This window comes from Pectinophora gossypiella, chromosome 2 (genome assembly GCF_024362695.1).
Source record: "Pectinophora gossypiella chromosome 2, ilPecGoss1.1, whole genome shotgun sequence".
Taxonomy (NCBI): Eukaryota; Metazoa; Arthropoda; class Insecta; order Lepidoptera; family Gelechiidae; genus Pectinophora; species Pectinophora gossypiella.
The window spans coordinates 2,635,376-2,648,444 of NC_065405.1; the positions used below are offsets into that span (position 1 = coordinate 2,635,376).

A 13,069-nucleotide genomic window follows, 5' to 3' on the forward strand; every position below is an offset into this window, starting at 1 on the left:
ACTTCTTTTTTCGATCTATATCGTCATTACGCCGCGTGTATAGCGTTAGTTAAACATGGTAACTTGTTAACAGCAGTCAGGGGCTCTAAAAAGGTCACATTGAAGCAATTCATCTAATATTTTTTTGATACTATTTTACAGCTAGTGGGTAAAAACATATACATATATTGACTTTTTTTACATGAAAAACATTGAGTGGCCTTTTAAGACCCTAAGATTTGACTTTCAGTAATTTTCCGGTTAAAGACAGCAATTTTTTATTGCTGTAATGTTTGCTGTTTTGTAATATAAAATAATAATAAAGATAAAATCACCTTCGTCACCGCTGGCTGCTTTAATTTCTACTGATTCCTGGCTTTGAGCAGATGATGGCCTTTTCCTGGAAATGTTTGTAAAGATATCATCATGAAACTGCTTCATAAAAAGAAAAGTAACTAGATATCAGTTTATCTCCTACAACTACATTAATTTTCTTTTAATGCTACCATTTTTAGTATACACGTAAATTAGATGGTGGTGCAACCAGAATGCATCACACCTGCAAGCCTGGCGTAACAATATATCTTCCGATACATTCGATTTTATTTATCGGAATATACATGAAGCTATAAAATTTAAAACTAAGGACGTTACGTGAAGAGTGAAGACTTAAGAAATTTTCTGGGTGCTTCTCAAAAAAGATTAAGATGACCAAAGACTACGCTGTATGGGCTAAGTTCCCTTTGCCTGCCCGAATGGGCAAATAAAAAATAGATACATTCGATTTTAGACGCAATTGTTCTTTTTTTGATATTACTTTGGGTTTCCCTCATACGGCATTAACAACTTGGCCTTATAAAGAGGGAGCGCTGAGGGCTCTTGCCCGATACAAAACTTAAGATGTGTGCAGGTGTGCACAAACCTCCGCTCTCGAGTATCTATCTTATTTGACTGAGTTGTTGTCTAGACTATTCCTTACCTGGGCGGGTAAATATCATCATGAATAGCGGCGTGGTGGTGGTGCGGCGTGTGCGCGTCGTGGGGCGCGAGCGCGGCGTGTGTGGCGTGCGCGGCGTGCGGCGAGTGCGCGAGCGCGGGCGCCGCCGGCAGGTCCGCCAGCGCGGCCGGCCGGTGCGGCGCCGGCGCCGGCGGCGGCGGGGCGCTGCACGCTGCTGTAACAGATTGGGATTTACTAGAAATTATTTTAATAATTACAGCTAGGTTATTTCTGCATGGCAAATTGCGGCAAAACATGAGATGCTTGTACACTTATTTTTTTATCCATTTATTATTTTTTACACTATAGACAAGGCGAAGAGAAGGTACTAACCTAATGGATCTAAAGAATGTAAATCAGCATCAGACAACACCAGGGCGTCTCCGCTCGTACCATTCTCCACTATCTCCTCAATGATGACTGATGTGTGCGTCTGAAAAAAAAATAGGTGGGTATTAGTGGGTAATTACTATTCACTTCGGGGAAGCCGTGGTAGCCCAGTTGGTAGAAGGTTTGCCTCCTACTTTGAGGTCGTAGGTTTGAATCCAGCAAAGGCCCAAACCAATGATTGTCGAATTTGTTTTCGAATTCATATTTGGATCATAAATGATTATCACGTTCTCAGCGGTGAAGGAAAACATCGTGAGGAAACCGACTTTTCGGAGGTATGTGACCTAACCTGTATTGGGCTGGTTTTCCCTTCGCGGTTTGGAATGCCAGACAGGCAGTCATGTAAAAAACCAGACCGAACGAAAAAATTTTAGATGTTATAATTGAATAAAAATATTTTTTTATTTAAAAACATCATTTATTTATATAAAATATTTATTTTAAAAAACAGCCTTTGACTACAGTTATAATATATAACTCTACTTACTTGCAATGAAGCCATCTGGTTGTTGTTGTCGGTATCTGACGCATGGCCAGACGACAGACCATCCTCCACGATCGGTAGATGAGTCACCACCACGCGGTTTGAGTCCATTTGAACTGGAAAATAAAATATCTATATTGCCTAAATTGCGTGAGATAGAGGACAATCACGAACCTACTTCAGTTAAGGAACCTACTACTTCAGGTAATAAGTTTGTACGGTTTGCACTATCTATGTATTATTGTTATGTAGGCTGTCCCATCATAGAGCAATATGGGCCTCCGCGGACCGGAGGGGAGTGAGAAGGGGAGGAGATTTCCCTCATATAACATTAACTCTATCTATCTATTTATATCAGCGTAAATTCATATCCAATTTTGGACGTAGGCCTTTCCATGTTTTTCCTCTTCCGACGATCTTGGGCTATCGGCATCCAGTCATATCCTGCGTGCCGTGCGATGCGTCCTTCATATGGCATTAACTACTTGGTCGTATTTTTAGTTATTCGAGTACCATCTCCTAGGTATAGAATACGTGTACCATACAACCGTAATGATTGTTTTGAATTGGGATATTTACCATAATATTATTTATTTGTCACTTCTAGTTCGGAACTATGTGTCCAAAGTTGCGTCGCGTCGTCACTTATCGACGAACGTCGATAAGTTAGGTTAGGAGTTGGGGTTGTGGGGTTAGTTAGGTTAGGTAAGTTAGTCGTCGGTAAGTGGACGGACGTAGTCGTCGACGAAGAAGACCCCCTTCTATACTCCCTTTCTTCTTATTCTATTTTTTCTTTTTTCTTGCAATAAATGATTGGTTTGATCTTACCTTTCATTTCAGAAAGCTCGTTCTCCATGAGTATTAGGGAGAGATCGGAGCCGTCGTCGCTAGTATCCGGCGAAAGCGCGAAGGGTCCCCGCTGGTCCCGCCGGGGCACCGCCGGCGAGGCCGATCCACTCCAAGCTGCACCCACGCTGAGTTCCGAGACGTTCGGGTCCGGGTAGCGGTCGCGTTGTTGCTGTGGACATTACAATGGAGAGGTCAGCATGCAAACTTCTCAACATCGGCTTCACAAAGTAACAGATCGAGAAATTCGCATGGACAGGATGAGGACTCGGTGGTGTACTGGTTACGGTCGTCCCGGTTTGACAAGTGCTGCGAACTCAAATCCCGCCCAGTCAGAATTTTTCGGTCTATTTAAATGTTTGTGTTTGTGAACGTAAGTACGTCTCTTCAAAATACTCGTCTTCAAAATTCAAAACCCGGAAGGAAATAATCGGAAATGGAATGCGAAAGTGCCCCCATACGTGTCCAATAATCTAAATATACTTAAAAAAGTTTTCGCAAAACTATATCGAAGAAAATACTTTAAAAAATGATTCAGCAATTTACTTAGTTACCAAGCACCAACCAGTGTTTGAGTCTTTAGAGTTGTTTACGCAACTGCCGAATAATCAAGGATAATTACTCGTCAATTTAAGTAAGTTCTTGGAAAGTCCGACATACTTAAGAAAATTTTCCAATCAATTTAGCCGCTTCTTTTGTGAAACTTTCCGTTTTGTCGCGAGGATTATAAATTTTTTATAAAGTGCTTTAATGAAAATGTATACTAGAACTATTGAGAAGTGAAATTTGTTTATTCGTAGTTAGACGGTCGTGTACCTCTCGTACCCTTACTTTACCTACAGTTAAGCGAACTCATCTGTCGTTTGATCAAACTTCATCAAACGCATGGCAGAAAACGATTTTTAACCTTACCGTTATGGGTCTTTCTCCTATTCTTCAATATTTTTCTTAATCTCTCACATAATTATAAAATAGAGGACACCAAAAATCTTTCACCAGTATTTTGAGGACACTTGTATTATACGAGGCTTTGGCTTGAGGCCAAGTACGGTGCTAATTCCGTGAATTGCCAGACGTTCTGCAGTTTGCACCAATGTATAGAGTACGAAGCTCTTCGAAATTAAACCAATCACATAGAGGCGGCACTGGAAATGTTCTAGTAAAGGGAATTTCTGTTTTGTTTGAATTTGGATGCAAAAAAAGTTCTGTGTGTTGTATTTAAAATAAATAAATAAAAAATATTTATTTCACTTTGATACACGTTGCATAAAATCTAGTCGACCCGAGCCACCATGTACATTAAGAAAGTCTCTGTCAGAAGGTTCGGCTCTTCCTTCAATTAACATACTTCAATAGACTAAACTAAACATTAATTTTAGTTAGTACATTAGTTTTAGTTTCAACATGTCTGTGTGTATTGTGTGTGTGTGTGTGGGTGAGTGCGTGCGTGCGTGTGAGGATGTGTGTGTGTGTGTGTGTGTGTGTGTGTGTGTGTGTGTGTGTGTGTGTGTGTGTGTGTGTGTGTGTGTGTGTATGCGTGTCACTGTGTGTGTGCGCATGTGTGGGTGTGCTGGGAAAATGAGGGTAAATTCCACCTGATAGGCCCTACGACTAAAGTCTTGGGGGCATTTGTGATAGAGGGGATACGTGCGGGATGTTGTTGAATTTGTATGCCCGTGCACACCGAAGTCCGATAACGAGGTGCAGATGTCATTACTCCCGCTTCCCGCCTTAGAACGCTTCCATCGTTTCTGTGTACGTAAAGCTTTAAGAAGTTTAAGGAGCAATCAAGACAACTTTAGCCATTATTTTCCGTCTGTAGCCAACTTTGAGTTCCACTTGAATCGCAGTTCACGTGGACTTCACGGCTAACTTGACATTTAAGATATTTATCGTGTTAACAAGGAGCCATTTTCACAGTTATTTAGTGAATAGCAGTTTGCGCCATAGTAATCTAGGTCGAGCTGAATGAGTTTAAAATCTACTTTCGTCTCCTGTTCTCGACAACGTATAAAACTTTTTTGGTATTAATTCCGATTAGGAGTTTAATGGAAAAAGGTCTTCCTGTAACACCTCAGAAAGTCAAAAATTCGATCATTCTGGTATTGCGCACAAACGAGTGGAATTTTAGTATTTTTACAACTCTACCTCTCTAACACACCAAATTTATGCAGTTACGTAAAGGATATCTTACCCAGTTGCACTGGCAGGCAACCGAATCCCGAATAATTTCCCGAAAGGGGCGCAATCATGGTGTTCCTAGTGAGATAGGGCCCGGAGTAAACACACAGGAAATCTCGACCTTCCCAACACTGTGGTCGTGAATTGATCCTCTTAGAAAAGTGGTCGTGCGTACCCATACGCACTAGTCGAATTCGTACCAAAGCCCACCGGCCTAAAGATATTTATTGCATACCTGAAGTCCCAAGAAGTTGGTATGGTTGTGAGCAGTGTGCGGTGAATCCAGGGTGTCGGTGACGTGCGGCCACTCCGCGTCGCTGCTGGCCTCCAGCCCGTTCTCCGATGGACACTCCTGCGTCTGTCTCCGCAACTCGTAGTCTAGATCCTGGAAGATTTATATACAATCGCATATATTTACGCTGGAACCTATCAGCAATTTTGTCTAGTGTGGGGTTTAAATGTAGATTCTTGCGGAGAATCGTGGGAGAAGTAATATGGGAGGAGTCTGGCCTAATTTTCTGCTAATTACCTAAATAAGTTAGCTAATACATACATACATAAACTCACACCTATTTCCCACCGGGGTAAGCATAGACTATAGAATTCCATTTGCTTCGATCCTGACACTTCTCTTGCTTCCTCCACATTCATCAATCGCTTCATACACGCACGCCGTTTCAGAGTAGATCGTATTAAACCTTTTCAAGTTAGCTAATTTCAATTGTAACCTCCGCTATTTTACCGGCTTAAGAAGCTTTGCACAGTGACAAATAAATAGGCAAAATATCTGAAAGTTTAGTTGATAATTAGCACTATCAATATGCAAAACTATGATTTAGAGCAGTGGTCCAGATCCTAAATATGAATGTCAGTGTCATGTCAGAAAGTGTTAAACCGGGTTACCGGGTTTAAAGGCCACATCGAAGCAATTCATCTAAGAAAGCAATATTGCAATTTGACATTTGCGCATATGAAAGTAAGTGTGCAATGCAAACAAATGTCAAATAGCAATATTGCTTTCTTAGATGAATTGCTTCGATGTGGCCTCTTAAACCCCCCTGTTCTCTCTTGACCGGGTTAGAAGATCTTCAAACAAATTCATTGTGCCTCTAAGTATACTCAAGGACGTGCATATAGGTTTCAGGAGTATACCTGGAAGTTAACAATCTCATCATTATTGTGCTGGTTGGCCATGGCGGGGCACCTGAAGAACTCCTCCAGTACCTTCCGAGTCTCGGAGAACTCGTACAAATAGTCGAAAGCGGCTGAACTGGGCGGCGGTGATGCGTCTCTGCTCTCTGTCACTACCCTCTGAAAGATAAAGCATTTTCTTTTACAATCGGACCTTCACATTAACATAACTTCTGCACACGACTATATCCTTATAGGTAGACTGAGGTACATCCACGTCCTATCCACGTCCACCACCACCTTATGATCATTTCGATGAACGTTCGTTTTGGTTTTTGTAATTGTTTTGTGAAAATTTTAAATGTTGATGTTATTATCTTGTTTTTGTGTGTGGCGTCCTTTTATGATGAACTATTTCTATTCTATTCTGAGTTTCTGTTACCTTTGAGATTTGTTTGAATGTGGTGTGTGTGAGTGATGTGTGTGTGGTGATTTCTGTGTGTGTGTCTTTGTGGTTCTGACCTTCAAATTCAAGGATATAATTTAGGATGTTCAAACCAGTCAAGAGTACTCCAAACGGATTAATCAGTTAATCTTAGAGCTTTCTTATCAACCTATCATGGAACCTATAAAACGGCAAGTGGGTTATACCTGTGGAAAACCCGGTCTCGGCGATCTAGTAGCAGTCTTCTGGCTCCCAATGCCGTACCGCCGCGGCGAGCCCTCATACTCCGCTATAGGCAGCTCCCCTATCACCCTGGTAACCCTGCTCTTGTCCTCGTCTCCCGACAACCACACCCCCGAGGGACTAGCGTCACTCAGTCGAGCGTCTTCCCCTCGAGACGGAGTCGACTCACTTCCCCCATCACAACTGAGTTCACTCTTATTGTTCATCACATCACTATCACCATTTTTCATATTGTCTAAGGTTCTTTTTACACTCATATCTATCTCATTGTCACTAGCTTCAGGGTCCATCCTCAGACCTAAGGACACAGAATTCAATATCACTGAAAATAAAAGAGAAAGAAAAAAATATGTGTGAATAACAATGGTTAATGATGATGGAAATGTTACAAGCACAGTTAGCTCCATCGATTAAGCTAAACACAGAGGCGGTACAGATGTTGAGACAGATATCGAAGAAGCAGAACGGTAGGTTCTGACAGTAAATATAAAGGAAACGAAAGTGACATATAGGTTACACATAATTGAAAGCCAGACGAAGTTCCAAATTCCTAAAGTCTCAACATAGAGCTCCAATTAGTAGGAACATCTGTTGTGGGATTCTTAAACGTTTCCAATTTGCAAGCACACTTAAAGCAATGTCAAGGCTTGTGAATTCAGACAAGAAAAGTAACGGAGGGCAAATCACCTTTCCAATCGTCGTTGTCGTCAAAAACAACGACCTCGCCATCAGCCACGACGGCTATGGGACTGCTTTTAGTGCTGACGTCGTTTGTTTTATGGGGGTCCAGTATGGGGGAGCTGTTCTTCGGAATCCCCATAGTGTTCTGCTCGAGCGGCTCCCGGTCGCCGTTCGTGTACGTCGGCGATGTGTGCCGAGATATCATTTTCTTCGGCTCATTGCTTATCCTGTGCAGCGATATCTGAAATTCGAAACGATTTTTTAGTTTCCATAAATTTTTGTTGATATGCCGGTTTTAGTTAGTAAAGTTTGTTGAATTCTGTTACTTTATAAATAGTGCCCGCTATTATAACATCTGTATTGAAAAGATAAAATAATCAATCTTCTTCTCTCGTGTGGGTTGTAAGGTGGATCAGGGTTACTATTGAGCCGCCAAAGGTCCCTGACATGGCTCAAGTAACGACTATTTACTTACATCAGTAAGTAGCAATCGGGGCCAACGGCTCAACGTGCCTTCCGAAGCACGGATCATCTTACTTTCGGACAATCAGGTGATTAGCCTGTAATGTCGTAACCAAACTAGGGAACACAAAGTAATTTTTGTGATATTTCCCCACCGGGATTCGAACCCGGGACCTCTCGGATCGTGAGCCTAACGCTCTACCACTGGACCACGGAGGCTGTTAATCAATTACATTAGTAGTCAAAATTTTACTAATAGATCAACTCGCGAGCACCCACGCATGTGCTAATTAGATTACCTACCTACTTAAGTACTTATTGGAATACATACAAAATACGCACCTCATTAGCATGATTAATATCAGCAGCGTAATCCGTAGTGTCCTTATTGAGCGATCGCACTTTATTCCGTAGATTGTGTTTGTGCGTATTATTGTGCCGAAGCTTGCGCACCGCCTTCGTCCGACTTTGTGAGTACAGCTCCCGACCTCCCGCTATTTCTATTATCCTGGTAATTGAAAAATGTATTTATGACGCTTTTTAAGGTAATGTTAGCCGTATTATGGTAATTTGATTGAAGAAACGTGACTCAAACGTGCCTTTAAATATTGTGGGCCCGTCAAAGAGCCTGAATTTACTTCCCGGTTTGGGAAAATATTGAGTAAAAAAGTCCTTGCAGTAATGTTAATATGAATATTAAACCTCCATCGGTTTGCATAAATGACGTGTGAATAATCGTCTTTTCTTCTTTATGTGTCGCGTCAGAGATTTTCATTCGAAGTAGCGAACGTTGTGCAGACAATTAAACCAACTAGACACATCCAGTACGCCCACAGATAAAAGAGTGAGATAAAAAGCCAATTTCCTATTCCACCCATATTTCTTTGCACATTCCGCCAGTTTCGCAAACACTTTTACAGAAGTATATTACTTTCTGCAGCATTCGATTTTTACGTTTGCTACCTAACTAGCAGTATTTCCGAAAGGAAGTAAAAGACTTATACTTAGTTAACTCTGGCAATTGGGTTAGCAACAAATACCTTCCAAATACGAAATAAAAAAGCTAGTGAATTTATCTAGTCTGGTAAAAGAAAAGAAATAAAAAGGTCACATACATGAGGGTTGGCGTAGCGCCTTAATTTCAAAGAAATATAAAGCTTTGCTTCTACAGTATTAGTGCTCTGCTTACCTAGAGTCCCTTAACTTGTAAGTGCCCCCTTTAGAGTTGAGTATGACCAGCTGGCCATCATTCCGCTCCTCATCCGAGGATAAGTTGTTGATTATATTCGCGTCTCGGACCTCCAGTCCGGAGTTCAGTCTGCAAAACAAACGAAATAGTTTCAACTCAGCTCCAAACCGGTGCAAAATGATATTAAATACTTAGACGAGCACATAGCTAATGGTCTTTGCGATTTAAGGGAGGGGATCTATGCAGCTGGTGTTAGCTTACTTGTTCCTCAGCGGCATTTGGGAAAGATGATTAAAATTCGAACATAAAGACGTTCTCTTCGCAAACTATGAGATTAAGGAATCTTTGCTCCATGAACTAATTGGAGTTTATATAAGGATAAATCTAGTTGGCTAAAGGAAGCTGACCTGTCGTGTTGGTGCTGCATGCTCTTGAGGCCGCACACAGAGAAGAGACACGTTATCAACAACGTAGTCGACACAAACTATGACGTCACTACTACAAGTAAGTATTCAATGGCAGAAGGCCAAGGGATTCCGAATTAGAGTTCTTTGCAAAGTATATAGAATGTTTCAGAAGGTATGTGTCATCTATTTTCAGATGTATTCAAGTTTTTGAAATTTTAAAAAGGTGTATCATTGAAAGGTAGGTATGTCTGTTACAAAGGTGAATATTTTTTTTTGTGAGGTATATCTAAATGTTTAGCAAGTGGAAGCTGACCTGTCGTGTTGGTCCTGCATTATCTTGAGGAAGCACTGGGGAAAGAGCCGCGAAATAATTAACGTAGTGAGCACAAAGCTATTTTGTTTTTAATGCAATTTTGTGGCATAATACTAAGCCAAGATAAAGTACAGATTACGGTGCGCTTTCTTGACCAGTCTGAAGACGAGACGATGTGCAGTTTATTCTTGGTGATCGTAACTTTTTGATTTTCATTTAGGTTGAAAAAAATTTTATCTTTACCGTTAGCGCCCTGTCTCAATAGGACACCGTGGCAGTGCAACCACGGTCGAGCCACCAACAAAATGTTATGCAGTTGTATAATCGCAACGTCCCTCTGGTATCTTATTGGTAGCGCAACCTACAACCTGGTGATAACTGCGTATATTTTCATGGTGGTGACGCCACCATAGTGTCCTTAGGCTGCCTGTCCATTGAAGCGGAGCGAGCTTGCGGAGCGGTGAAACGGATAAATATTAACCAATAGGATTGCATAAAAACTCCGCTCAGCTGCAGTGGATAGAGATTGGTTAATCCTATTGGTTAATATTTATCCGTTTCACCGCTCCGCAAGCTCGCTCCGCTTCAATGGACAGGCAGCCTTAGAGGTAGAACTGAGCTCTTAATTCTGCCATAGCATCAAACATCTTTTTGACAAATATCACATCAGCCTCATCGTCAAATCGATCAAGATCTTAGGGTCCTATCAGACAGAAAGTTGTTCCGCGTCCGCGTTCTACATTCGATGCGTAGTATTTACATACCCATACAGCAGGCATTCTGACCGTGTCGATCTACCAGGGGAGTTAAAAAGGCCACATCGAAGCAATTCATATTAAAAAAAGCAATATTGCAATTTGACATTTTCGCATAAAAAAGTAAGTGCGTGCCTTTTTAACTCCCCAGAACATAGCAGAACGAGAAAGAGGAGCGTGTAAAGGAGCTTCCTGTCTGATAAGACCCTTAGCGACGTATGACTTATTTCTAGCCTCATTAAATGTAGCGGACCTGTCGTTGTGGTGCTGCATGTTCTTGGGTCTGCACTTGGGGAAGAGGCGCGTGATGCGCTCGCCGACGTCGGAGCCGGGCGTGGAGGCGCCCGCGCCGTCCGCCCGCGGCGCGCACGCGCTCATCGCGCCCTACACGTCACGGCGCCACCGCCTCTGTAACCAAATAACGCTCTATAGATTCACGATATTATGGTAAATTAAGTTTAGTCTCTGTAGCAAGTATTCTGTTACTTTCATACTTTTTATATATATTTCAATTAGTTTAATATATTATTAGGTTCATAATTAAGTATGTGCCATTCAAGTATGTGTCATAGTCTTACTACAGCTATATAATGATTGAGTAATTTAATTACTTCGAAGTAAGTTTGTTTAAGTATGTTTTGCCTAATAAATACTTTTTTCTCTTAAATTTATAACCTCCCCTTCTGCTACTGGGTATATCCTTCCCTCATTTAAGTGTAGTGTAAGGAGTGCACTCCTCACCCAGTACCTATAAGGATGTTTCAGGCTTTTACCTAGCTAACACTACTACTACGACAAGCCAAGCTCATCAAGCCACCCAAGGTACTCCAACTTAGCTTATCAGCTGACATGATATCAACAGCATTTGGCATATACTTGGTTTCGTTTTCGTGCTTTTTTTACCTTTTGTGAATTCGTGAAACACATTAACAAACTATTTTGTGAGGGACTTGGCATCTCTTTTAGTCACAAACAAAAGACTTTATCTATACTATTTTTCTCTCCAAACTTTTCAATAAGTACTCGTAATTTAAATTTAACCTTTGTGCTGGATAAAATTAGATATCTTTTACAAAATCTATTTATAACGTGCTTTGTTGTAGCTACAGTTTTACAGCGAAGGTTCTTTCAAAAGCTTTCTAAAAGAGAATAAATTAATAGTTTTAATTCTTTTATCTCGCTGGTCGCAGCTAGAGGGAAGCTTGGTAAACGCTGGAGATTACAATCTGAGTAGATTTTCATAACTGGTGAGATTATTTTTCCACTAAAAGGTAAATAAACTCTTGCTTTTATGCAGTTTATAAGTGACAAAACTTGCGACGGCACTGAAAAATAGTTACCAAAACATTGTTTGCTGTTTACATAACAGAGCGACTACATACGTTTTTATTACTAAGTAACATATTAAGGCCCTTAGCCAGTGACGAAAATGTATGGGATTGACATAAGGTGACATGTCAATCCCATATATTTTTACCACTGTCCCTGTCAATTGTCGAAATCGTTTGCAACTTGGCTAGGACCCCAATTATGTTACTTATATGCTAAGCTACAAATAATAAAGTTTGATAATCTATTAATATTAAACACAGTTATGTTACTTAATAATAAGTACATGTAGTTATTATATTTTGTAATATAATAACTACATGTAACCGGCAAAAAATATGCCTAAGCATATCCGTATCCGGACCTTCCTTATTTAACTTATTACTTACTTATTAGGAATAAGTTAATCATGTTTTACAGTAGGTACTTGGCAGACTTTTAAAACATGCTTATCACGAAAACAACTGACCTTACAGAATGCATTCTATGGTTCGTCTTTACTCTGTTATTCAGCAACGTATCTAATAATACAAAATGCGAAACTTAAACACCTACAGACATCACATTACAAGTTAGCAGGTTGTAGACATAAAAGCGGAGGCTATGAGCGTTCCTATTCGCAAGTATCGAAGCAAAGTTGTTGTCCCTTTGTCAACGAGAAGCGGAGAGCAACTTGGCATCCTACTGCCCTCCGATGCACGGTATCATCTTACTTTTTCAATACTTACTCTTACTTCTTACTTTTTATTAGTTTATCAAAGTTTATTACTTGTAGCTTAGCATATAAGTAACATAACTAGGGCCTTAGCCAAGTTGCAAATGATTTCAACAATCAACAGTGATAAAAATGTATGGAATTGACATGTCACCTTATGTCAATCTTATACATTTTTATCACTGTTCCTGTCAATTGTCGAACTAGTTTGCAACTACCATACAGGTAGCTCTAACAAAGATTACGATTCCTTTTTATCCAAAGCATTGGGACCATGGTGGTCAGAAGGGTTCGAGAGTAGTGTTGCCTATTGATAGGCCAGGTGCAGACCACACTGGAAGGTCAAATTACTCTCGCCGTGGTGATGGTGAGTTGTTACGTTTCAACGATATCGCGAGGGCTGATTCGACTTTTTTGACGTCATTTGTTTTTTGTCTTTTTACTACGTACCTTATAATAAACAGAATATTAGAACAGTTTTCAACTAGTCAAATCAGTTACTTTTTACTAAATGTTAAACGA

The 13,069-nt window shown here is 40.6% G+C and overlaps 1 protein-coding gene across 1 annotated transcript in view; it reads right to left on the reverse strand.

The window, feature by feature from the left end:
* The window catches only part of LOC126372733 (uncharacterized), a 31,209-nt gene extending 20,308 nt beyond the window's left edge, over positions 1-10,901 (reverse strand). The window contains exons 1-12 of the mRNA XM_050018602.1: positions 10,757-10,901; positions 9,029-9,157; positions 8,182-8,347; positions 7,384-7,618; positions 6,660-7,018; positions 6,030-6,188; positions 5,113-5,262; positions 2,679-2,868; positions 1,854-1,966; positions 1,306-1,409; positions 959-1,141; positions 315-379 (exon numbers count right to left, since the gene is read on the reverse strand). Of these exons, the coding sequence (XP_049874559.1) occupies positions 315-379; positions 959-1,141; positions 1,306-1,409; positions 1,854-1,966; positions 2,679-2,868; positions 5,113-5,262; positions 6,030-6,188; positions 6,660-7,018; positions 7,384-7,618; positions 8,182-8,347; positions 9,029-9,157; positions 10,757-10,881 (1,978 nt within the window). The 5' untranslated portion in view covers positions 10,882-10,901. The remainder of the gene's footprint in view (positions 1-314; positions 380-958; positions 1,142-1,305; positions 1,410-1,853; positions 1,967-2,678; positions 2,869-5,112; positions 5,263-6,029; positions 6,189-6,659; positions 7,019-7,383; positions 7,619-8,181; positions 8,348-9,028; positions 9,158-10,756) is intronic.
* Positions 10,902-13,069: the final 2,168 nt, after the last annotated feature.